Raw genomic sequence first — 27,445 nt, 5'->3', positions numbered from 1 at the left:
CATCTGTAATTCACAGGGGCCTAGAAAGAACAAGACAATGGAAGGATGAGCATCTGCCTTTTCCTACATTGGACCTGACACTCCTAATTCTCCAGCCTTCAGGTTTGGACTGGAATTACACCATCAGCTTTCCTGAACCTCCAGCTTACAGACTGTAAATTAGGGAACTTCTCAGCCTCCAAAGTGACAAGAGTCAAGCCTCATACTAAGTCTCTTTCTACATATTTATATATATTTTATTGGGTTCTGTTTTGCATACATCATGTACTACAGATATACAATATCAGTGAAAAGTCCAAAAGGAAAGTGAAGAAAACAGTCGTATTTATAATGATTCCAAAAGTATGAAATACTTCAAAATAAATGTAACCATTCTCACCACTAGGTAGAGGATAGATAGATAGATAAGGAGTGAGTGAAGATTGATGATAGAGAGTGTGTTGATGCCTTAGTCACAGGCAATGCTATTTCATGGACAGAAATATAATAATCTAGGATTGATGTAGCAAGAGAAAATTGGTTTTCTCTGAAACACAAATTCATTTCTGAAACTACAATAGTAATTTGTTACCTTAAAAAAAAAGCAGCCTTTTAGCTTTTAACTAAGAAGATCAATACTAACTTATTCATCCATCCATGCACTCATCCATCCATTCATTCATTCATTGAACAAATGCTGTCATGGGTGTTTTTCTGTGTTCTTAAAATCAATGTGACTCAAAATAAGATTCTGTTCTCATTAAGCTTACATACTTATTTGTAAGATTAAATTAATCCTCTAATAATAATTCCCTTTCAATTTTTTTAAAGAATGGCTATAAAAGGTGACCCACTTGATGTTATTTCTGGGCCATATTCAAGTGATTGTTAATTTTTCCATATCTTGAAAGGAAGAGAGATAGAAAATGAATGAAAGCAGAGTAAGATGCAAGAAGATCACACATTAACATGGAGGAGTACAATTCAGATACAAAGGGTTCTTTGAGGAGGTATTGTTTGAGGAAAGATTTATTAATAGCAGAACAAATGAAGGATGCTAAGTAAGACCTAGAGAGGAGAAATCATCCAGACACAGAAGAATGGGCAAGAATAAAGAAAGATCTGTGGGCCAGGAAGGAAGGTGGCAGGTTGGCAGGAAAGCCATAAAGAAAGTGAAGAGGGCACCTCGGAGGACAGAAGACCAGACACAGGTATTTAATCTCCACCCCACCTCCAAATCTAGTGGGAAGCTGTCAGCGATGACCGAGGTTGGATTTAAGAGAACTCTGAGAAGAGCATGAGGATGAGAACTCTGAGATGACTCATTCTCCAGAGCATTCAGAGGGGATCAGGCTGAGGTGGCAACTTGCTTGCTTACCTAACGCTCATTGATTTTTCTTAGGAGTACTGCACTACTTGATTCAAGATTGGAGTCTGAAGAAGTCTGACACATGATAGGCTGGATCCACATGGGCCCACATTGGCAGAACTTACTGAGGATTTACAGTAATTTACTGTTACTGTAAATGCAACAGAAGGTCATTAGATGGATGAAAATAACATTTAAGAACATGGACTTGGTCAGATTGATCTAGTTTGCATTCTTATTAGTTGTTGTGACCTTGACACATAATTTAAATCTTTGTGTCTCTTGTCTTCATCTGTAAAACAGGGATATCAATAACACCTTATGTTCACATCCCTTTGAGTATTAATTAAGTCAGTCTTCATATTCTGAGAATTGTGACTGCCCATATACATTTATGATTCAAGTGGTAGCAACATAATTTGATAAATGATTTTTGAAAGATGACCAGCTGCCATATGGAGAATAGATTCTAGGAGAGTAAAGGGGTATAAAGGCAACTATTGCAATAATCAGGCAAAACACGGTGCTGGTTTGGGCCAAAGAATACAGGGAGACCAGGCAGGTTTAGGCTATGATTGAAAGCAGAATCAGTAGAACTAGCTAGCGATGTAACTAGATGTTACATAATGACTACTGGGGAAGAGAAGGACTCAGATTCTGTTTAGATGATAGGTTTGATATTTCAGTGAAGATGCCTGGTCAACAACTAAGTAGATGAGTCTAAAGTTGGAGAAGTGAATACTATTAACCATCATTAAAATATATTCCAGAGGTAATACTGAGTGGGTCATTTTTCACTATCATTCCTTAGACTGTTTTTTAAAATTGGAATGTAATTATTACTAAAGGATTTATTTAATCCTTCAAATAATCTGAATTAAATTTACTGGGACCAATGATTAAGGAACTGAAATGATTAAAGAACTGAAACTCAGTCCTTGAACAAAAAATACTTCAAATAGCTAATTTGTGTCTTCTCCTTACCGAAGAAGAGCTCTCCAGATGTCTCACTTCTAAAATAAATGTGCACTCTTTTACACAAGGTTAAAAGACAAGAAAATTTTCAGAAAGTGCTGAATATCTGGCTGTTTGAGGCATATTTTCACCAAGTTTCAAGAATAGTATCATGATTACATCTCTAAGGACTGTCTAAAAAGTCACTGCTACCTTGAAACATTATGTAAGTATGCAGACTAATTTAATGTTCATGTTTGTAAACCAAATTATTCCTCTTATTTCCATCAGCATGTCTGTTAATTATAAACTACGTTTTCCTAAGACAGGATTTTCATATAGACTCACATAAAACCAGCATCTGATAAATGTCTAAATAATTGCTCCAAAACAGCCACCTCTAAATTTTACCCACAAAAATAACCAATAGTCTCTGTGTGCAGTTCCTTAAATTTGGCCTGGAATCTGCCTCTGTTCTCCAGGCCCCAAACTGTGCCCAGGGCCTGACATAAACTTCATTTAGTCCAGTCAGACAAATACATGGAAACAGGCAGAGACTGAGCTTTTACATGGGCTTCTTAGCAAATCAAATAGGCAGAATTTCTAGCTCGAGCGCTAAACCTTACAGCATCTAAATTAACAAGAAGAACCAATAATACCATTTATTCAAGCATATCTCATCAATTCCCAACCCAGCTCTTTCTCTATACCAGGTCAATTTCTCAAGACCCTTTACCCACAGCTGTACTTAACCTAGAAGACAACCTGCCAATCCTGAAATACTATTCTACTTTTCCTCTATTATCTCTATCCTTGCAAGTCTTTTGTTTTAGACTTTTCTAGTTCTAGAAGTTGTCCCTAATTAGCCCTGATTATTTTTAGTACTATTTCCCCAGATACTGAAAAATTCTCCCTCCTTCCAAACTCACCCTAATTCTCTTCTGCCCTCGCTTTGACTTCCTAAATGCAATTAGGCATTCTCCTCCCACCACATCCTTAGTTGGAGTAGATATTCTTTCACTTCATAGTTCTTCAAAAACTGGCAACACTTCACCAAGGCAGCACATTACCAATAAGAGATGAATGAAAACAACCTACACATCAAACATGATAAGATTTTTTTATTGTTCATCTATTCATTCATTTCATTAAATACTTAATGACTAGCTACTGCATGTTTAGATTAACTGAAACGATCTAAAGCAGCAACAATAAGATTCATTGAAATAACCCAGGAAGGCTATATGGAGCAAACCATCTATTAGTTATAAATGATCATCAACCACTTTAATAACTATAGTTAGCTATAAATAAAGCATGTATATTATTACCAAATTTATTTGTATATATGGGCTCATATGTACATATATAAAATAAATATACACAGGACAGGAATTCAAAGAATTTGTGTCAAAAAGAAAAGTTGTTTGTCCCTAGTGAGTAGAGGTCTGGGTGTTTTTAATGTTCTACTTCTCTGGTTTTCTCTTATGGAGTGAACAAGCATTATTTTTCTAATAAGAAAAAATAAACATTATAAATGTAACTTGAATTTTCAACTTCGGGGACTTTTCTACTTCAAATTATTTACTGTGTTATCTTTCTAAGGTGATGATACTGCTCTGCTTGTTATGCTTACAATTTCTGTGCAAGAATGGATAACACAGTTTGTTCCAATTAAATTCCTCACCATTCAACAATTACTTATTGACTTACTGATCTATTGTTACATGTCTCAGTTGTTCCAATTTCACAAGCATAGAATAGTTTCTTACTTTAACCTCATAACTTCTAAAAAGAATAATTTAAAATGCCTAAAAGACTCCTGGAAACACCAAACTATTAACACTGGAAAATCTAGTAACTCCAATTTGGTTTTGACCAAATGGTCTCATTAACTAAATTTTCTCCACCAAAATGTTTTTGACCTACTTACATTTCATCAGACTACTTGGAAAAATGCCCCAAACTACCAGATCTATGTATTAAGTCAAACAATTAACATCTCATTTCTAAACCGTGAATTGTTTGAGATAATGAGCAAGAGGCAAAGAACCTTTATAATATCGCCCATAATGGAATTTGGCTTCTACTTGTTTCTAAGCATGGAAATTATGATTAAAGATATAAATACAAGAATTTACTCAATGTTGTAAAAATAATGTTACAGTCTAATTAAAGGATTAATAGTTTTTGACTTTTGAAAAATGTTTTTCCATAAAGAATATCATACCTGAATATGAAAATCTTCGATATTATTTGAATTTGATAAACCATAATAGTTGTGCATAAATTTCTGAGATAGTGATAACCAAAATCACATGATTAAAATTATTCATTGCAAAATGGGTTAAAATGTGAACAGCTGGACACTGGCAGGTGGCTCTCTCCTACATCTGGAGTGAAAGGAACTGAGTACAGAGTTGATGACATAGGAAAAAATCCTCTAAGATTCATATCTAATACATAAATTCCCTGAACTAACTACTGCAGTGTCCTAACAACATCTCTTTTCTTCCTTAATAAGGAAGGTTATGATTTAACTTCCTAAAGCCTGTTTAGTTAGTGTTGGTCATTTGCAAATATAGAATTCCTTGATACATACATAACCAACACTGAGATTCTATAAGAACTCACTCATGCTTTTACTGCTAGGCAAAATGAAGGTCAAGTAGATTTTTAAATTATGACTTAATTCTAGACTTATGACCATTTGTTTGGGTTTCTCCAAAGTAGGTTATGTAAAAAGACTTATTCCACTTCTTAAAAACAAAAACAGGTCCTCCCTGGTGGCGCAGTGGGTTGAAGCACAGCACTGAGAGGCTGAGGCCACTTCCGCATGAGTTCGATCCCTGCCTGCCCCAGAGGTGACCACATGGCACGGCAGACCTCTCCTGGCCCGCCCGCTGCTCCCCTCGGCAGTGTACTTCCTCAATCTGCCTGTTCTGCTCCCCGCTCTGTCTCTGGTGAATCCTCTCGCCGCTCCTGAGCCTCTGGCCTGTACCCCAGTTCTGTATGAACAAATAAATCTTTAAAAAAAAAAAAAAACCTTCATCCAAATGAAGTAAACATGGTTTCATATAACTCATTTGGGTAAATATATCAATAAATCAAAGATTATGTTTCTTGCCTCATTAATTTATCTATTATTTATTTATCCGTTAATTATTTATTAATTAGTACAGAATTAATCAACCTCAGTAAAATCATTCTATGTAATATTAAGTATTGCTGTGACAAAACTTCAAAATCATCATCGCTACATTGCTGACAAAAATCTCCAGCTTGTGACTAGAAACCTTCTAGTCCATTAATCACAATGTTATCAGAGGCATAGAGGAGTTTCAATTCCTGCTTCTTGTATCTCTTTTTCTCTATTAGCAACAAAATGAGAACCTTGTAGGAAGACATAAGGCTAGATGAAAAAAAGAGACAGGAAGATAAAGGACTCAGATAAGAGATGTTTCATAAGGCCAGCAAGAGCATCCTGTGGTTCATCAGCCAGCCAGGAGCTTTTCAGTAAGTATCAGTAAATATCTTTTACTAGTATTTCCAGCAAATATCTTTTACTAGTAATTTCCAAAGTGACACTACAATACCCTTAAGAAACGGCTGTCTCCTACTTCAACAATGCTGGGGAAAATGTTTTTCTTCCATATTAGTTACCATTTGTTTCCAAATATTTTACCTCTGCATCCCCTCCTAGTTCTGAATTTTCAGTAGCAGATGTCAACCGACTGCAAATTTAAAATCATTTATCATTCACAGGTTACTTGTATCGCTTCCCTTTTGAAGTAATTCAATTCCCCTTGCAACAGAGAACACTTTTCACCTAAACAGAAAGTGGCACGTGCGTGTGTAAGGGTTTCTATACTGTCAGGCAGGGTAAGATTATAGGAATATAAGTATGTTTTATGGAGGAGCAGATAGAAGAAAGCAAGCTGCCTGCCCTCTCCCCTTCCTTTCCCAAATGCCTTTGAGTGATAGCAGTTTCTGAATGATCTTAAGAAAAAGTTTTTCATTCTATAGTTTCTATGGTGAAATCAGTTATGAGGAAGACAGTGATGGAGGCCACAAGTAGAAAATTTAGGATGGAGGCATCGTAAGACCAGAAACTGGAGATGGGGGTAGGAAGGATTAGCATCGTTATCAAACCAGCAATAAAAAAGAAAATCCTTGGGCAGCAACCCATAGGCACATGCTGACTGCAATATAAGTCCAGGAGGCACAGACCAGAGGTGGGAATAAGGATATTGAGGGCCATTTAAGAATCACCATCCTCACAAATTAACCCACACACACAGACCCTAAAAGTGACTGATTTAACAATAGATAACAATTCTGCAAAGGAATGACCTCCAAGCCCCCCAAAGAACACTGTATCAGTACAATTTCTGCCCTGGCAAAGAACAGCTCTCCCCCAAGTCTGCCCACCTGTGACTATGCTGATGCCTCTCTTTTTATCCTTCTCCTTTTCCTAATAAATCTGTCTTTTTAAATGTAACCTTTGCCTACCTGTGTCTGTGCAAATGTCTTGTCTCGTGGGTAAACGAGCAGTGAGCTGCTAAAAGAGAACTCTGCTGAAATTTTTATCAGAGATAAAGTAACTCACTCACTGAACCCAGCACATCAAATAGACATCAGGCAGCAATTTTAAAAAGTGAACTAGAATAGACCTAATTAACAAATGTCAGAGTGCATGTATCAAGAAGGTTAAATTTAATGAGACTTTTGTTTCTGTTGGAAATGGATGAACATGTCAAATGCTTTTCTTACTGGGGGTCAAAGCCAAAAGAATTTGGAAGTCCTGATCTAAGTCATCGGATGTTTTCATTCCATTTACTATGTATCTGGCATAGATCTAACATTTCGCCATACCTCACAGAACAAATCAGATGAAAATCTCTGGAGTTTCCATTTTAGCAGGAAGACAGTTAATAAACAACAAACATAGTAACTGTAAGATATATATATATATAAAAAGAAAGAAAGAAAGAAAACGATTGTGATACAGAAAAACTAGAACAAAATGAGGGAGTCCTGTGTGCCAAGGGGCAATATGCAAAAAATAATTTTGGTGGCACTCACAAGCATCTTTATTTTCCTTTTGTTAGGTAGGTTGTAATTTTTTATCCCCTACATCTCTCTAAGACACAATGCGGCGTTGTATTATCAGGGTGAGGTGAGAGCCGAGTGGGTGAATGAATGCACCAGAGACTCATATGGGACAATGGAAAATATTATTTTCCTTAAAGAATACCAGACCTCAGGGCCCTCCCTGGTGGCACAGTGGGTTAAAGCACCGCACTAAGAAGCTTAAGCCACTTCCGCATGCGTTCTATCCTGGCCTGCACCGGAAGTGATCCAATGGCATGGCAGACCTCTCGTGACCCGCCCGCTGCTCCTTTCAGCAATGTACTTTGTTGATCTGCCTGTTCTGCTCCCCACTCTGTCCCTGGTGAATCCTCTCACCGCCCCTGCACCTCTGGCCTGTACCCCAGTTCTGTATGCACAAATGAATAAATATTAAAAAAAAAAAAGAATATCAGACCTGAATATGAAAATCTTTAATGTAATATTACTTGAATTTGATAAGCCATAATAGCTCATTATGGTTCTCCATGCTATATGGATAACAGAAAAGGCAGATTTACTGAAATATCCTACAAGGAAGCAGAAGGCTAGATGAATGAGGTCAACACAGGCAGGCTTTGGAACTTTTCGTAACTTGTTTTGGCAGACTTTTCCATGACGGGGGAGTCATTCTCTAACAGTTGCTCTCTGCTGGGACACTGGGGTTGGGGGGCCTTCTGTTCAGGAGGTATCCTGCCTAGTTCTCTTTGTCTTATTTCTACCTTCATGGGAATTCTCCATAGTCCCCTATTGGTCGTGAGGACTAAGTTCCCATGGCAACTCTGTCAGGTTCCCTTCCTTATCTTATTTGGTGTCTTCCAGTATTGTTCAGCTGAGCAAGAGGCAGAGACTAACTTAACTCTATTAAATCATACCCGGACTAACAATCCATCCATGTTGTTATTGGGCAAGAATTATTCCTTTGTGGTCCGTTTTCTATAAATTAGCTTCTGCTTTTCCAGAACTTAGAATACCCTACAGTACAGAAAAAATAGAACAAATAAGCATTCCATTCAGTAACCCCCTAGAATCAGATTCAGAGAATGAGATTAACCAGGCAGATCTGCTTTGAACCTCAGCTCAGAAGGACACACAGTAATCCTCCAGCAGCACCATTTCCAAATCTAGGAAAATTTTTACTTAGTCCCTTTTGTGATTATAAATAAGCCCCAAAGATTTTTCTTTATCAAAAATAAAAACTGGTCTCTTTGGGATTCGGTCAGATTCCAACTGGTCATGTCATCAGAGAGTATTAATTAACAATGTATAAGCCTCTTAGTTTATACTGACCAGCCACTAAATCCAATATTGAACAACTACTGAATCCAAAGAACTAGCTTCTGTCTAGAAATTGCATAAGGAAGCTCAGATCGCATTTTCAGTAGCCATTATTAAGCCAAAGGCATTTTGTATGTTTGTTTTGTTTTGTTTTGAATGGCTTTAATCGTTCTATTATTTGAAGCTAAAAGTCAAACCCAAGAATTTCATCTTCACACAATTCATGGGAAGTTCCTATCAATTTGGTGTACTCTTTTCTGGAGGCCCCGGGTTGGAAAGAAATATATCTAAGCTGAGAAGAGTCAGGAAAAAGGTCCAAAGCACAATAGCAAGGCTTTCAGTCCCACCAGGAAGCAGGAGTCTGAGTAGAAGTCAAATGTGTTTCCAGAACTCCTTCCTCCTTCCTCGTGGCAAACTGAAAAATTTAAAACTAACTACCGTCCCTCCCTGGTGACCTAGGGGTTAATGCTCAGTACTGCCACTCTTAGGGCCTGGGTTTGATCCCCAGCCAGAAAGCTGAGCCATATATGGAGACAAAAGACCTCTCCTATCTCCCCTGCTGCTCCCCTTAGCAGTGAATTCAATAAATCTGCCCACTCTGCTCCCCACTCAATCTCTAAGGAATCCTCTCACCTCCAGTACCTCTGGCCTACACCGCAGTTCTTCTACACAAAATTAAAAAAAAAAAATTTAATAAAAGTAAAGTTAAAAAAAAAAAACCGCTGCAGGCCATAAATATGTAAGGAAAAATTTAAAAAGCATTTTAATCAAATTATGCAAAATATGCTTTTTCATTACCTCATTGCCTTTATTTCTCAGAGTTGCAATAAACACAAGGAAACAGTCACACAGTTTCTGCTGAAACTCCTCATAAAAATATTCTTGGGTTTCTTATATTTTTAGAAATGAGAATTGCAAAGAAAAAAAAGTATTAAAATGAAACTTTTGTGACTGTTATTATTTCCCTAGACAGTCAGTGGGCAAGTTATTATATAGGGCATAGTTAGCAAAGAAAATAATTGTGATAGAAGTGGAAGTTCCAGAAGAATATTTTTGTATTACAAGGATTCAAAAAAAGGAAGGTTTTCTTCTCATTTTGGAAAATCAAGAAAGTCTTCCAGTAGGAGGTGGTTTCTAAACTGTTTATTGAAAGATGTAGGTACTGTGTGAAGATGGACAAAGGTCATAGTGAGTGAAAGCTGGAGAAACTGTGGCCAAAATCATTTCACATTTGTCCTCTACAATGTGGACTTACCACTCCTACCCAAGTGCAGAGGCTCATGATAGCTCCCGCACAGTGAAGCTGCTTGACAGCAAGGCTAAAGGAAAGTCTGCACCCTTCCTTTTAATCCTCTTGGGTGCTTGCTGGGGTCAGAGGAGCGGGGCCAGCTTCCTCTTAGGAAGCCAGTCTAGCCTGAGACCAGCTTGCTGGCTGCTGTGACGCTCAGCAAGTCTAGTCAACAGCCCACATCAAGGGCCAAATGTGTGAGACAAGTTGGATTCACATTCTCATCTACTTCAAAGAGTGATTATGAACACAAGAGAAAAATTTACTGTTGGTCTAAACAGACACCAGCAACCCCAGATGATACCCGGGCTGTGCTGAAGGCAGCATGGAGGCATAGAATGAGCGTGGAGAGTTGGGGTTCACAAAACCGGGGTTGGATATCAGCTGTATCCTTTGGCAGCCCAAGGACAGTCAGCTACACACTCTGTGCCACCCAACTCCTTTTCCTACCTCCAAAATACACAAAAACACCTGAAAACTATAAATCATTATTCACTGGTGAAGGACTTTTAAAGATTATTTTAAATTAAATAAATCCATTTTTGTAGTTTACAATCAAATAGTATCAAAGGTTTATCATGAAAAATAATCTTCCCTGCTCCTTGACAAAGTCCTGCTTCCACTCCTTACAGACTGCCACATTTAACTTTAACCCTTTCTTCTAATAATTATCAATATATCGTTACCATCACTTCTGAATATGCTCATTCTGAAAGTTACTAATTCACACTGAAAATGAAAGCTAGTTCTTTTACAATCTTCCCTTATTCTCCCAAGTGACTATTATCTTCTAAATTGCCAGTTAGTATTTACATCAAGGTTCTTATGTATTGTTTGCTGCAGAAACAGAGCATCAGAACTTATCTCTCTCTTTCTCCCTCTCTCTCACACATACAAACACAGCTTTTTATTTTCCCTTGAGTAAATAAATCATCTCGTCATTAAACCTACATAATCTTCCATTTGTACTTTTTATGCTTTCATGATCCTCTATCATATTCACTACCGTATAACCTGTTGAGTCTATTTTTCTCACTTAGAGCTCTCTCCCCTTGTTAGAAATCATCCTTCCTCCAGCTCCCTCCAGACAATCTGCTCTCTAGAATTGCTCTCAGCCTAACCCTTCTCTTCATCTATTATGGGCTGGAACCTTACTTGTCTAATTCCCATTTCTTTCTTTTCCTTATGCTGTCATTTCGCTGGTCTATACCTTGTATGAGCTTCTTAGGAAATATTACATCGAAGGTAAGTTTTCTAAATCCTACATAACTGTGAGTTCTCTGTGCTAGGAACACATTAAGATTTTTAAAACCAACAGTCTGTGTTCTTCCTTTCGGGCATTTCCAGCAGCACAGGCTGTTCCGTGGTGTGTGGCACCACAGGTTGAGGCAATCACAGGAGGAGGAGGGAAGCCCTGAGTGGGGAAGATGAGTTGATAGGTGGTGCTTACAGCCAGAAGCCCAGTGATTGCAACTTCAGTAACAATGGCATGGCCAGAGGGGCTGCCAAACTCCAAGGAAGTTGTGGAGTTGGTCACTAAAACACAGCAAAATAAAAGTCACCGCCACTTCCTCAGTTTCCAGATAGCCAATGTTAAGATCTATGACCCACCAACTAGAGAAGTGGCCACGTTCCCAGGAGGAAGGGCCCTACTCTGTCACAGCAGGGGTGTTCAGTAGGAGTTCCCCAGTACTTTGCCTTTAATATGGAAACTGATGTCCAGGAACTATTTTTTAACTGCTTTATTATTTCCTTTCTCTTCGTGTCAGTTATCTATTGCTGTGAGATAAATCACAATTAGAAAACTGAGATAATGCAGATTTATTATTTCTTCCTGATCTGGGTTATGGACTAACCCTGCAATTCTGGTTCATCTAGGGCAGCAGAGGGTATGTATACACATAGTTGCTTTCAGCTGGAGCCTCAGGGGGCTGCGGGTGGGAAGGAAATGTCCAAGATGGCCTTTTAGCCCCCTAAATTCTCTCTTCATATGGCCTCTCATCTCAGTAACCTAGCCCAAGTACTGAAGCTGGCCTTTGAGAGGAAGCGAGTCAAGAAGATAGTTCAGTGTGAACATCCTATTTTGTTTGCATCACATGTGCTACATCCCACAGAACAAAACAAGGCCCTTGGTCAAGTCCCAGCATACCTAGGGCATGAGTTCTGAAAGAGGTGCTGAGGGGCATGGCATAGAACTCTACTACATGACCTGTCCTTGCTTCCTGGAGCTATATTATTTGAATGTTAAGCTTCGACTAACTCATTTCTTACCTTTTTTTCTGTTATCTTCCTTCTCTCTGCCTTCTTGCTTTGTTCTTAGATATTATCAACTTTATTTCCCAGTTCATCTGTTAATTTTTTATTTCCATTTTACTGGATCTGATTTCCAAGTATTCATATGTCCCCTTAATTTGTTATATTACCCTATTCTTATTTTCAGACTGTATGTATTATCAGAGAATATCTTTTCTTATACATGTAAAAATTTATTGTTCAGAGATTTTTGTTGGGTTTCTTTTGGCTTTTTTCTCCCTGTATAATCTGTTCCCTACAAATCGTTGTGCCCCTGTTTGTTTATTAGAATGGGTCTCAATCTCTCCTGTTAGAGGTTTTCCTCAGACATCTGCCAATCCATGATGACTAAGGTACAAGAAACCTGACTGCCAGGTCTGAGCATGTGGGTGAAGTCATGAGCCCCACTGGAGAGTGATCTCTCTCCCTCAGTTGCTATAGGAACTCAAGGACCATGTGTCTTAGATCTTTCTGTTGGAGCTCATCAGATTCCATGAGGGTAAAAGTCACACCTCCAGCATGCTGGGAGCCAGGTGAGATTAAAGGGTTGTAGGGTGGAACTCTCAGTATCACTTACATATAATCTTCATTTTTAGTATAGGATTCATGCCTTTAAACGTCCCCCAGTCCAAACACTCAGTACTTAATAATCTTGAAAAATTTAACTTATCAAAGTTTCCTTCTGAGAAGAGGCTTATGCCTGGCAGTGAGGATTGGGGGGAGGGGCCTAGAAATTAAGTTGTTTCCTAAATAGCTTCCCATCATTTCTCTTCACATTAATGCCCATCCTCTTCACCTCCAGTTCCAGAAGAGTTGGTCTGGCTACTCTCTGAACTTCTGGAAGACTCTGCAATCACAGAGTTGGTTCTTAGTTTCTCCTAATGCCATGCAAGCAGTCAGTTTTCTCAGGTTTTCTATGTCAGCAACACTTGTTCACCTGGTTTTCAGTAGCTACTCTGCTCTCTAGCAATGTGGGTTCTTCTGTCCCCTCCTCTTTCTCCCTTCCTCTTTGCCCTTGTTTTAATGTTTTCCTTACTAATGTTTAATGGGGTTCAAACTACAGTTAAAAAAAAAAAAAGATGGATAAATTAAATCTGTCATCTTTTCTTTTTAATTAATTATTTCATTAATTTTAGGTAACATTGACTGACATTCCCATATATAATTCAGAGGTTCCTATCTCCTCAGACATACATCACTGCACTCCACCCACTGTAAATGCATATGCTGTCCTTTCCCAGAAATAGTAATTATTAATTCTCCATCAAAAAATAAAACATTTTGGGCCCTCCCTGGTGGCACAGTGGGTTAAAGCACAGCACTAAGACATCATGAGTTGGATCCCCGCCGTGGAGATGATCCACATGGCGCAGCAGACCTGTCCTGACCCGCCTGCTGCTCCCCTCAGCAGTGTACTTCATCAGTGGGCCTGTTCTTCTCCCCACTCTGCCTCTGGTGAATCCTCTCACCACCCCTGCATCTCTCTGGCCTGTACACCAGTTCTATATGCATAAATAAATAAATCTTTAAAAATAATAAACATTTTGGATAGAGAAAACAGAAAATCCAAATAATCAAAAAGGAAAACAAATCACTTATAATCCAACCAGCCAGAAATACCTACTGTTAACATTTCCTTTTACATCAAGAAGTAGCAGGGTTTGTAGAAGGAGAAGTGGTACACCGTTTCATTCCTGTCACAAATATCTGTGTACTCTCTCTCCCTGGGTACTGTAAGTCTCTGGGCCTAAAACAAAAAGGAAGATCAACCTGGTTCCTGGTGCCTCAAAGCTCCAGGTCTGTTGAAGGAAGACAAATCATTTCAATAAAATGTGTAACGTATTAGCATAGGGACAGTACAGGATTTTGTGGGACCAGAAAGCAGGAATATCAGCCCTAAGCTTTGGCATGACAGACATAGTCTGAGGGAAAGAACAGAAGCTGAAGACTGTCCAGCATAAAAAGCAGCCAAGGATTTATTTACTAAAGATTGAGGTCCAATAGCGAAATGTAAGATCCATAATATAACTGGCAATTTCTCTTAATAATAAACCATGTGTGACTTTTTTACCACTATATATCAACATCTTAATGGATATTCTTCCAGTGTAGGTGTATAACTCCTTTAATTGCCTTCATACACATAGTTTACTTCCAAGTTCTAGGAATTACCTACCATCTGTGGTAACCCCCCTATCTTTGCACAATGAAATAAAATTTAATAGGATTCAAGGTCCAAAAATAAACAACAAAAGCTGCCAAGAAAAAGTCTAGCTTAACAGCCACTCATTTGGGCAAAATAAAGCCTGAGAGGTTTTTGCTGACTGCAGACTAATCAGAGTCCTAGAGATGATGGCCAGAACTGCATACACAGCCCTAGGTGGCATTAATACATTAAGTGTCCAGCACAAGAAAGGTGCTCTGAACATCTGGGGCAGTTAAAATGGTTTCCATACACCCTATAAGAGAACCTTTGAAAACTTCCAGGATCACTTCTTGTCTCATCCCTCCTCTCCCACCTGATGCAGCCTGCTTCAGCCATTCCAAAGTATTACTGATGCCACACTGGGAGCTGCCTCCTTGCCCTGCCTGACCTTGGCATCACCTGGGCTATGGCCTGGAACACCACGAGGCCTTCTTACTTCACATGCCTGCACACCTGCCCAAGCAGCCTACCCATCACCTATTTTTGTAAATGAGATTTTATTGAACTCAGCTGTGCCCATCCAGTCACCTGTTGCTATGACTCTCAGGTGCTACCACAGACATAGCTGCCAAAGACACAGTGTGACTGACCCACACAGCCTAAAACCTAGTCCCAAAAAGAAAACTTTGCCAACCCTTGGTCTCATCAGAAGTTTCCCCTCACTTCTCCCTCACACTTGCTACCCCCTGAAAACCCTAATCCATCTTCCATTTTTTAGTGTTCCCAGTATGCCTAGCACTCATTTCTATGAAGGCATTTCAGTGTTATTGTCCCCTATCTCTTGCCTACTAATCTATAAGTGACATGAAGTCAGGGGTCTTTTTCATCCTTCTTTTGGAGTAAGCACCACCACCCTAAACCCCCAGACTCCTCCAGCTCTCCAGCACCATCTAGAGCTTGGGCAAACCTGCAGGCTCAGAAAAGCTTTTTGTCCTTTGTTGGTACAGGGACGTTTTGAAATGTATGTGTGGCCATTAAAGGGTTTTTAAAAAGCCAGCCAGACCTTAGTTCGCAATGAACACAGCCAGCATTAGGTATATAGGAGGAAGTTGCAACTCTCATGCAGCCCAGTGTGGATTTGGTAAGAAAATATTCTTGCTGAGTGGCGTTGGACTTCAGATAAGTTCAGAGAGGTCATACATAAGCAAAGAGTAGAAGACCCCTAACATCACTGCCCCAACCTTGGTAGAACCAGCAGAAAAGCCTGACCTCAAGTAAAGAGATGCGGGACATTATGGAAGAACTCAGGTCTCTGAATTGGCGGGGGGAGTTGATAGGAAAGGACCATGTGATGAGGAATACAAAAGAGAAAGGGAACAGTGTCATGGAGGAGGGAGGAATACAAAAGAGAAAGATAACAGTGTCATGGAGGAGGGAGGCAGTGAGCAGGAACCATGTTTATCCCTCCCTCCACTGTGACTTTGGAGTCTTTCCCTGGACCTTTACAAAGAAAACCTATTTCCCACTGCAAAAGACAGAAGTCCTCAGTCTCTCAGGTTTGATCTAAGAGCCCTCACCCCTCTTCCTCATCTTCTTCCAACTACCTATAGCCTCTTGAAAGGACAATGGAAGACAATGATCCCACCTAAAGCCTTAGGCTGCTCCCTCCTCCAGGACCCTGAGGGTATAAAAAGTCAATGTTCCCATCTTCCTCTCCAACTCATCTTCAAGTATCAGAAGATGAAGGTGTCTTTCAAGGGTCACAGCTGCAAGTCAACAACCTGTCTGCCTGTCACACCGCAGCCCTTGACTAGATGTCCATTTGCTGCCAGTTGTCCAGGCACAGACTTCAGCTCAAAGAAATGCGTAGGAAGAACGCAGAGGCCTTTTCAAATATTTGTAGAGCTGTCTCGTCAAAAAGCAATTAGTTTTATTATTTGAGATTAGAAAGCAAGGAGGAAACTACAGGTGAGTCCTTATACAGTGGCAGGCTTTCATTTAATATAAAAGATAAAATCAAGAGGACAACTTGAGAGGAACCAGTTCTTCCAGCTACAAACGGTAGAACACAGTTAGGTGATTCCAGGAGAAGCGGGCCATGTGTTTGTCCTGGGAAGAAATTTGACCTGGGATTTCTTAGCCCCTTGTAATTTGAACATTCTAGTCACCAAATAAAAGTGCATGTACAGAAATGAAAATTATATTTGCTTAACCATTATACTAAACGTTTATCACTACTTTCAGTTTATTTTGTCTTATCAAACTGTAACAATATTGGCTCATGGATAATATTCGGACAGCCATACTTCAAACAATAATGTTGTGAATATAAAATCTCTTCATACTGGGGCCACCAAAGTTCACTAAATGTTTATCTTCAATTTAGTCAGTATGTCAAATTATGTCACACATTAATTTTAGTTAATTTCTTTTGAACACCAAACTGGATACAGGAAAGGCACTGCTATATAAAACAGATTATTTCAAAAACAAATTAACAATCTTTGGTCAAATGCTATTGAAATAATTGCAACAGGGACTTCACCCCCATTGAATGCTACAAGTTACAAATGAAGAAGTTTAATAGGGCAACAATTTCTAAAGCATTTGTCTGATTCCTTTCTTCTAAAAAGCTCAAGAGGTCCATTTCTGAAGGACTTCTACTTTTTAAATTTTTACTGACAATAAGTCTACGCCTCACCTTTGGAGAACTCTCAATATTTTTTAAAACATGTTGACATATGACTTTTGTTTTAATTCTCACAGTATATCTGGGACATGGGCAGTGGCAGAGATCACTGTTTGTCCTAAATGACTCAACATAATATAATTTAACAATAGAATTCAATTCTGACTTCAACATAATGGAACTACTCACCAACTACACAGTTCTGTAGCAGCCTATAACTCCCAGACTCCTTACACCACATCACTGAGTTCTGCCAATGAAATATAAGAGGGAGCAGTGGGGTCAGTCACCAGGTCAGGCTCTTATACGACCACGTTCTCCTCCACTTCCTTCCCTGTCCACTGGATGAAACGGATATTAATTGCCCTGGAAATGGTTGAAAGTCATGTACTTATTGGAAATTTTTCACTCCTTTCTAAACTTTCCAGACACTGAATGAAAACACAAACTGTAACTATTCAATTTACAAGACAAAAGGAAATATTGAAACAAGTAAATATTACTTTATATCTATATTTACTCACCCATTAACTATTGTATTGAATATTTTCTCTGTACTGAATACTTAAAATTTAAAAATAAATTTCATACTTAGTCACTGACCTCAAGGAATCATGACTAAGTGTAACCCTGCTGTTACCACAAAATGAGAGTATTTCAGTCAAGTCTTTGGAGGATAAATAGGAGTTATCCCAAGATATAGGGAATAAGTATTAATTTTGTGCCAAGAATGTATCAAGATAGAGCACATGGAAGATAGATTTTGCTTTATCTGTTTAAGTATAGATTACAAGTATAACTTTGGAGCTCCTGAGAAGATGTGAATCTTGGAGGATTCGGTAAAAGTATATACTTTTACTCACCCACTCTTGTCCTCCTAAAAGTTATGTATTCTATTAGCCTCCTACACCTAAAATTTCCTTTATGCCTTAAAAGAATAACATTCACTGAAACAAAGGTAGCTTTGTACAAATTAAATATAATAAAATTCTGGCTTAAAGCAATCAAACTGTTGGGAAGATTAAGAAATTCAGAAGACTTCTATGTACAAAAGCTATGACTAACTAGGTATTCAAACAACAATTACACATTCACTCATTTTACACTTAAGAAAGGTATGACATTATTTGAATGTTTAGTAGTCTGTATTTTCTTTTCTTCAACTTAAAAAAATCACACACTTCATGCTGTTAATATTGCTATGATTCTGAAATTGTTTTATTAGTTCTTTTCCTATTCATAATTTTTTGCTTGGACTTAATGGTAACCTTCAAAAAACACTATTCAATCAGATATTCAAAAAAGAGTGAGTTGTGTTCTTTGTGATTAGTACACTATTGATTTAAGAAGTATTTTAGAAAATACTTTAGCTTTCAATCTAGTTGGTTAGTATACCCATATGAAAAAATACAGCCTTATAGGAAGAAAACTAATAAAGTGCTTCCCTAAATACATTGCACGTGTAATTTCAGGATATATCTAGAAACTGGCTCCACTATTACTTGGGCAATGAAAGTTCCCAGATAATGAAACTATTTCCACTATATGCTCTTTAATCCTGGCTGAAGTCTTCCTCCACCTCCCACTCTGAAAACATCTTTAAAATGTTATATAGTTTCTGTTAGGGACTTTTTACCATGGAGTCTTACATAAATTCAGTAAACCCTAAGTTTTCACAGAAAATGTCAAATTCTGTTCCCTTATATTTATTCATTTTTCTATGTGATTAGAGTTTGCTACTCCTATTTTAATAGAAAATAACTAGAAGGCCCTCCCTGGCAGCACAATGGGTTAAAAAGCAGCACTGTGAAGCCAGCCACAACCACTTAAGCTCAAGTTTGATCCCTAGACCCAGAGGTGACTCACATGGTAGTGAGTCCTGCATCAGACTCCTGCATCACCCTCTGCTCACCTAAGCAGTGTACTTCGCCAATCTGCCTGTTCTGCTCCTGCACTCTGTCTCTGGTGAATCCTCTCACAGCCCCTGCACCTCTGACTGTACCCCAGTTCTTGTATGTGCATAAGTAAATAAATCTTTTTTTTTTAAAGATTTATTTATTTGCACATACAGAACTGGGGTACAAGCTAGAGGCTCAGGGGCGGTGAGAGGCTTCACCAGAGACAGAGTGGGGAGCAGAACAGGTAGATCGACGAAGTACACTGCTGAGGGGAGCAGTGGGCGGGCCAGGAGAGGTCTGCCACGCCATGTGGTCACCTCCGGGGCAGGCGGGAATCGAACTCATGCAGAAGTGGCTTTAGTTTCTCAGTGCTGTGCTTTAACCCGCTGTGCCACCAGGGAGGGCCCTAAATCTTTTTTTTTTAAAGAAAGTAACTAGAAAGGTGGATAATTAGATCAAAACCTAGTAGCATCCACTTAGAAAGAAGAGCCTCACTATTAATAAACCAGAAACAACTTGTTGAACAAAAAGACATTTTGAGAAACATAGATGAAAGGAACGTGGCTTTCTCATCTACAGAATTGCCCACTAGTGGAGTGGCCACAGGGACAGTTGAGGCTAAATGAAAGGAAGGGTGTGGTAGGCAGCATCAGAAGTGAAGCAGGTGGGTTCCATAGAAGGAAGAGATGGCATTTCCGTGTGGGGCCACAGGGAGCACGTGAGCTGGTGCCTGAGAAAATGTGGGGTTTCAATAAGTAAGGACTCATTCACACAGAGTCCCTTGAGAGGATCCATCAAGCCACACCATAGGTGGCACAGGCAGAAGAACAGCAGGTAGGAGGCCATTTCAGTCACCCACGCAGAGCCCTGGTTGAGCTGTAGACAAGGAGTGGCTGGATTCTGGATATATTTTAATGGCAGGTGGAATTGTAGGGTCATTGATGGATGCAAATTAAGATAAAAGAGAAAGGGAGGAGTTAAGATTTGAGATCCAATCAACCTTAAGAGCAAAGTTGCTATTACGATGATGGGGAAAGCAGAGTTTGCTTTTAGGTGGATCAAGTCTGATTTGCCTATTGGACCTGTAAGAGGAGAAGGCAGTAGTCTGTGCAAGTCTGGAGCTCAGAACAGAAGTCCTGGCTGGAAACGCAAACCTTGGAGGGACCAGGAACAGAGTCTTCAAAGAGAAATGGCTGATGGACAGAGTCCTGGACATTTTAATTTTTACATGCAAGGTCAGGAGGAATCAATAAAAGAAACTGAGAAGGTGTTATCAGAGAGCTAAGAGGAGTAGCAAGAGAGAGTGAGGCTCTGAAAGCCAAGCTGAGAAAGTCTATACAGAAGAGATAGGGGTAAATAAATGCTATGACAGATCACCTAAGACATAAGCAGTGATACTACAAAGATTTGACATCACTAGAATCATATTGAATAGGGCAGTAGAAAGCCACTGCAAGAAAATTCACTTTATTGTCCTCTATAAACTGGATCTGACCCTGGGACTAGGTCAAACTGCCAACATTCCCATAAGCCAAGAAGAAGAGAACATCTTGTTTCAAAGTATTGATAAAGGCAATTTTGACCACTTTTATTTTGCAGCCACTCCATCTGACCATTTTACCTTGTGGCTCCTTCATCCACCATAACTTCATCCTCTCCTTTTCCTCTAAGACCCTCCCCACCTGGATCATCCCCACCAGCAAAATGTTTTTGATTTCTTTCTAAATCCACATACCCAATTGCAACTCTCTGCTACTGTGTAGCCCATTCAATAACAGTCAAGTTTATACTACACATCAACACTCAAAACAGTATCTCCTACCCTCCTCATTAAGTGAGAGAGGTTATCTTTTTCCACAGGTTCCCTCTACAAGTCACTTCAAGAGCCCCAGGTGTATCTGGAACTCAGTTCTGGTCCTCTCAGAAACCCACGAGAAGAATAAAACCTGAGAGATACCATTGCACCGGATCCCTCAGCTAGAGGCCTCAATATTTGTTTTTCCAGATACATCAAGAATCTTCTTTCAAGAGTTATGAAGACACAGAAGTCCCTCTTCAAATGAGATTGAAGGTGTGACTTCCATCTAACTTATATTCAGATGAACAAGCATCCCACATTCCAGTGTACTCAGAGCTCTATGGAAAGGGTCTTCTTCCAATCTCTCTCTCTCTCTCTCTCTCTCTGACACACACACACACACACACACACACAGCAATTTTATTAAGGTTCATCCTAGTGTCAGAAACCTACAACAGAACATTGTAGACCACCATTCTGAACAGTATCCACCTTACTCCCTGTCCATTCTATAGTTAGTTTGACCTGCTTCCTCACCTCATGGTCGTCATTCTTGAATTTTTGGACAGTCGTGGGCCTGCAAAAGGAGGGTCAAATGTCCTCTCTCATGAGAGGAGCTCTGTAGCCCATTTTTTAAATTAGCAGAATGAAGAATGAGGTGGAAGAGGGTTGTTAACCTATTTTGTCCTTCATCAGCATCAGGTCCCAAAATACAAATTAATATCCTAGGGGGCTCAGTGGTCCCTAACAAGAATATCTAAACCCCAGATGAAATGTTCTCTTACCAAAATCTGCAGGATATGTCTTATCTTTTCAAACAAGATCACCTTCTCCCAACAAATATATCAAAAAAGAACACTGAAAATATCTCACATAAAAATTAATTTAATAAACCATCTCTGATAATATCAATTTAGGTCTTCATAAGATACAAGAATGACAAAACTCCAAACCAAAAAAAATTGAAGGCAAAAATTAATATTTTACAACTAGCATTTTGTTTGCATCATCAGCAAAACCAAATGTCCACTGTTACTAATTTCTTATGAATACAAAGTCCACCATTTCAGGAAGGGATACTTAGTGTTTGGTAAGCTTCTCTGATACAAATACAAAATTATAACTGAAAAGTTCATCAAATCAAAATCAGGTTAACTATTTGAGCACTAGAAGGCTTGGAGTCCCAATTTTTTAATTTATTTTTTTTTAAACACCAAGGTGATTGGTAACTTGTATGTATGCATACTGAGTTTATAACATGTTCTCTAAAAACAGAACTTGAGCTATTTAAATCTACAGCAGTGACTTTGCAGGTCATGAACAGCTGGTTCATGAACCTGTGACTTGTTTCTGAATGGACTGATAGTTTTATTCAAAACAGAAGACAGTTCTTTCCATATTTCTATCACTAAACATAAGCAAATGGTGTTTAGGTTCTTTTGATTCCTTTAAAGGATTGACAGATAACTCTTAAGTATAATGAAGAGATATACCAATATAAAATCACTAAAGCCACAATTTTGTCAAGCAAATAAAACACTTCTTATGATTTGTGATGGCAAACAGGTCTTATGGAGTTGACATACATCTGATTTAGCCATGATTAACAATACCAGCAGCTCAGAGCACTAAGTCAGCTCAATAATCCCGTCTGTCCCTCTCTCCATGACCTATGGCTTCAACTGCAAATGTGTTAAAGGAGTAGTTTTTAATTTGCTCAAAATATATGGTCGACTTCTAAAATCAAAAATAGGCCTTCTAGTAGGCTATCAAAACACCATATCAAAAACTACCATTTGAAATGTTCCCATTCATACTTAAAATATTTTCTCATGATACAAAACTCTACAAAATATAACAACTTGCATCATTATAAATGAACCATCAAATCAATAATATCTAATCTTGAACACTGAGTCAAGGAGAAAAAGGAGGAGACAACTTTATAATGGCATGTCAGCACTTCCTGCTGTCAAATTTATTAAACCTTCTGCACACAAGTGTTCAAATCCACTGTGTCAGCCTAATCATCTAATTAGCCAGGAGCCCTTTCCACCGGAGAAAGAGCGTCATGGAAATGCAAATGCTGTAGGACACCCTGTAGTTGCTGCGGTGTGTTACACCTCGATTTTGAGTGCATGAGAGATCTTCCAGCCCTGATGATTATGGAAAGTTGGTGATGTAGTTCCTTACGCTGCCACAGAAACAACTTCCACAGGCAATTTAAACCAGGCTGTCCAGGAGATAACGATTTTGACACCTTCACATTTGCTTCACTGTAGGACAGATCGTTTTGGATTAACTTTCAACTCTTTCCATTTCAACAAAATCCCGCAAAGAGAAAAGCTCTCTGCAGCTTCAGAATAAACTTCTTTCGTCCACCCTCCTCATTCCCCTAGCTATCAGTAAATCTTCACTGCCCTTACCTCTAGGAATTCCTCTACTTCCAGAGAAAGGAGTTCCCTTTTCTCATTGGAAAAACTGATTCCTATTTCTTTTTAACAAATGGGCTCCAAAGGACACTCACTCGCGCTCTCCCCGAGGGACTTCCCTCCCACCCCCAACTCCACAGGAAACCCAAGCTGCTCTGTGCCGGGTGTGAGTCCCAAGTGATCTCAGGAACGTGTTCAAGCGGGGTCTCCTCTGAGTTGGAGGCTCAGGCACACCTCTTGCCCCTGGGGTCTCAAGAGGCCCTTTCCCCAGCGAGGTCCCTCCACCTGGCCCCTCGAACTCACCAGGAGGAGATTGTGCGCCACCAGGTACCCAAGCCGCGGGCTGCCCCTGACACCGGGTGCCAGGCGCCCGGTGGCATAGCCATGCCAGGCCACCACGTAGGGGTTGTCGATCGTGATCCAGTACTTGACCTGGCCACCGAAGTGGCGGAAGCAGAGTTCGGCGTAATCCCTGAAGTGGTCCGTCAGGGCGCGATTGGCCCAGCCACCGTAGGTGTCCTGTAGGCGCTGGGGTAGGTCCCAGTGGTACAGGGTGACCACGGGCTGCACGCCTAGCTCCCGCAGCCGCTCCAGCAGGCGCCGGTAGTAGCGCAGCCCCTCGCGGTTGGGGGCACCGGAGCTGCCATTGGGGAGCACCCGCGCCCACGAGATGGAGAAGCGGTAATGGGTGACCCCGAGCTCGCGAAGCCCCTCTGTGTCTCGAAAGACGTTGTTGTAACTGTCGCTGGCTACCTCCCCAGTGGCGGGCGGGGACGGTGACGGGGCACCCGACGGCATGCCGGCGACCAACGGGTCGCCTGGGGTCACCAGGGAGTGATGGGTGAATGTGTCCCAGATGGACGCACCCTTGCCATGCTGCCGCCAGCCGCCCTCTATCTGATAGGCTGCGCTGCCCACGGCCCAGAAGAACCCGTCGGGGAAGGTGCCGTGGAGGAAACCTGCGGCCTCAGGAGTTGGGGAGCGCGCGAAGTGGACCCAGGTCTGCGCACCGTCGCCTGGCTCTGCGCGCAGGCGGTGGGCTCCCAGGACCAGCAGCAGCTGTAGTGGCAACAGCGGCGGCAGCCACTGGCTGCGCGGAGGGACGCGGGCCGGCATGCTGCGCAGGAGCCGGGCGATGGGGCACCGCTCCGCCCAGCGCCCCTTTATGCCGGCGCCCCGCCGCGTCGCCCGCCTCCAGCCGGTGCGCCCACCCCCGTTTCCCCCGCGGGCCCCGCTGGCAATAATTACCTGAGAGACTGCGTCCCCGCCCTGGAACGAGCGGGAGCGGGGCGGGGGTACAAAGGGCATGCGGGTGCCGGGTGAGTGGTCAAGACAGCGGGCAAGGTGCAGCAGGCGCCACTGCTGGACGTCGGAGAAAAGGCAGTTCCTCACAGCTCGCAGGAGTTGGAGATGTTTTGGCTACACAAGTTCTCTCCAGCAGCCTTCTCTTTCCCATCCGCACTGGCTCACCCTTAAGTGAAGTCGTGGGGCCACTGTGTGTCCTGGAGAGAAAGCTGTCAGGCAACTTTCCCAGAGTTTGACCGGGCATCTGTGCCTGAGCGGGGAAGCACCTGTTTTCTTTGCTCCCACTCAGAGGCGAAGGAAAGCTTTAGCTTGACCTTGCTAGAGCCCATTTAGAATTAACTGAAATCATACTGGAAGGGCAAAGTGGGGAGAGCGAGGGCAAGAGCTTTTGAGTTGTGAGAGGACTCGCAGACGACTTTCCTCAGGTCTTTAAGTAAGATGCTCATGCTCCAGCACACAGCCCCCTGCGCTGGCAGGGCTGCGTGGCCCTTCCTCCAGACCCAGTCTAGAAGCCTTTCGAGGAAGACAAAGGTTGCATGGAGACTTTTACTTTGCATCTTACTGTTATATTTTAACCAGTTAAAACAGTGATTCTTTAATTAGATCTGGCAGAATTACTTGGAGAATTTCAATTTTTAATTGTTCTTTTAAGAAGAAAAGAAATTTTAAAACCAAGGTTTTCAGATACAAGTAACTGGGCAATCACACGTTTTCACTTTTGGCTCTTGCTTAACAAGTCATTTAGGGGTGCAAAGTTATGCACTGCCATGCTAGAGCAGGAAATCCCTTGGGTTCACATAGGCTACCTGAATTACGGAGGAAAAGGGAAGGTAGCATTTAGGCCAAGCAGATGCTCCCATCCTCCACAACAAAATAGAGCTTTGATGGCTGTCCAGTTGCTAGAGAGCTCTTCTGACACAAAATTGGAGGCATAGTGTCCAATATTTATATACGTAGATGATTTGGGCATAACTGATGTACATTGGTGAGGAGGGAGAAGCCTGGGCTCTGCCTAGGTGATCTCCGGCCAGTCTCTCCAAGCCTCAGGAGATTCATCGGTAAAATGGAGACAGCTGTCTGACTGTTGCCTTAAGGACTTGTGAAGCTCAAAGTGGGGGTAGGGAAGAACTGTGCGCAAAGATGACTTAACGATGGAAAGCTCAGCCCTCCTGTGTGGCGCATCAGATTAGGATGCAGCACTGCAAGCCAGCAGCAGCCCCTTCAGTTGGAGTTCGATCCCCAGCACCAGAGGTGACCCACCCGGCGCGGCAGACCTCTCCTGACCCGCCTGCTGCTCCCCTCAGCTTGTGCTTCGGTGATCTGCCTGTCCTGCTTCCCACTCTGTCTCTGGTGAATCCTCTCACCGCCCCTGTGCCTCTGGCCTGTACCCCAGTTCTGTATACATAAATAAATAAGTAAATCTTTTTAAAAAGATGGAAAGCTCAGACAAATGTAAGCTCCCTTTCCAGCACCTGAGTCCTGGCATACTGCTTGTGTATTCAGTAACTAAGATCCTCACACAGGTTCCTCCATCCTCACCCAGTGGTGCATCCTCATGCGGTTTTGTAAAAGTTAACAATAGTTTTAAATGATGCAGATAAAAGCTGTTTGCATTAATTGCCTTAACACTTAAGAACCAAAAATGTATTCCAGTATTTCATTAAGTATTCCCAACTCCAGCCAGCATTTATTACCATGATTAGTAAGATGAAGCCATCAGACTAAAACAAAACATATTGCTATTCTGTTCCATCTAGCATTTATATTTTTCAATAAATGTGAAATAACAAACAATGACAGTTCAGCTATTAGAAAGACTATACCACACAACTGCAGAGTCACAGTCTCTTGCAGCCAAATTAAAAAGGGTCCATGTCTGCATGCAGGATCACATTCCCTTTCTAGAACTGAAGCTGAGAGTGTTTGTTGTGCTTGGATTTGTTAAGTTTCAATTAGCAATGCTGCCTGGGTCTCATGGAAAATAGCTTAGACTAATTGTTCACTTATTGATGTATGTTCTGTTTGCTCAGGCCAAGTTATAGCTTTTGCCACTTTTATTTAACCAACAGTAAAATAAGGGTGAGGAGTGGGAGTATAGTAGTGATGGAGAAAAAAAAAAAAACAAGTTGACTGAAGTCTTCCTTCACCTTTGAAGTTCATCTCTTTCTAAAATCCAAACTGGACATCAAATCTTTCAGCATTTATTAGAGATGTTTCCAGGTAATAGTTAACTTTACCCAAAAATAGATTATATGATAATTAACTTTATTTCCCGGACTTCATTATTTATCAAAGTTCTGTTTGTGGTTGTTCTGAATTCTTGAAGAATGAATAATTGCTACTGCTCTTTTTCATTTGTTCAGTTTTATTTTGGCCCTTTTCTTTTGAACATCTAAAACCTAAGTTTCTTTTGATGCTTTTGTTCTCTCACAAGTAAGAGATAATTGGGCCCTCCCTGGTGGCGCAACAGGTCAGGACACAGCACTGCAACCAAGCAGCAGCCCCTTCAGTGTGAGTTGGATCACCACACGGGAGGTGACCCACATGGCGTGGCAGACCTCTCCTGACCAGCCCTCTGCTCCCCTCAGCAGTGTATTTGTCAGTCGGCCTGTTCTACTCCCCACTTTGTCTCTGGTGAATCCTTTTACTGCCCCTGCACCTCTGGCCTGTACTCCAGTTCTGTATGAATGAATGAATGAATGAATGATCTTTTAAAAAAAAAAAGAAATAATTCATTTTCTGTACCTTGGATATGAGGGTGAAGTTATTGCTGTATCAAAGGGAAGTTTTGTCTGTATCATGTCATTTTGTCATGGTGATGATTTTCAACTTAAAGATGTTCAGCAACATGAACATCATCCATGTTCCTTCAACCAATCACTTTTCA

General features: G+C 40.7%; 1 protein-coding gene across 1 annotated transcript in view; it reads right to left on the bottom strand.

Moving 5' to 3' along the window:
• Positions 1–24,369, bottom strand: part of KL (klotho) — a 35,873-nt gene extending 11,504 nt beyond the window's left edge. Inside the window, exon 1 of the mRNA XM_004680331.2 lies at positions 23,557–24,369. Coding sequence (XP_004680388.2) covers positions 23,557–24,369 — 813 coding nt within the window. The remainder of the gene's footprint in view (positions 1–23,556) is intronic.
• Positions 24,370–27,445: the final 3,076 nt, after the last annotated feature.

The sequence above is a fragment of the Condylura cristata genome, unplaced genomic scaffold (genome assembly GCF_000260355.1).
Source record: "Condylura cristata isolate star-nosed mole 26May11 unplaced genomic scaffold, ConCri1.0 scaffold00010, whole genome shotgun sequence".
In the NCBI taxonomy this organism is placed as follows: Eukaryota; Metazoa; Chordata; class Mammalia; order Eulipotyphla; family Talpidae; genus Condylura; species Condylura cristata.
This window is presented reverse-complemented; position numbering and strand designations above follow the sequence as displayed.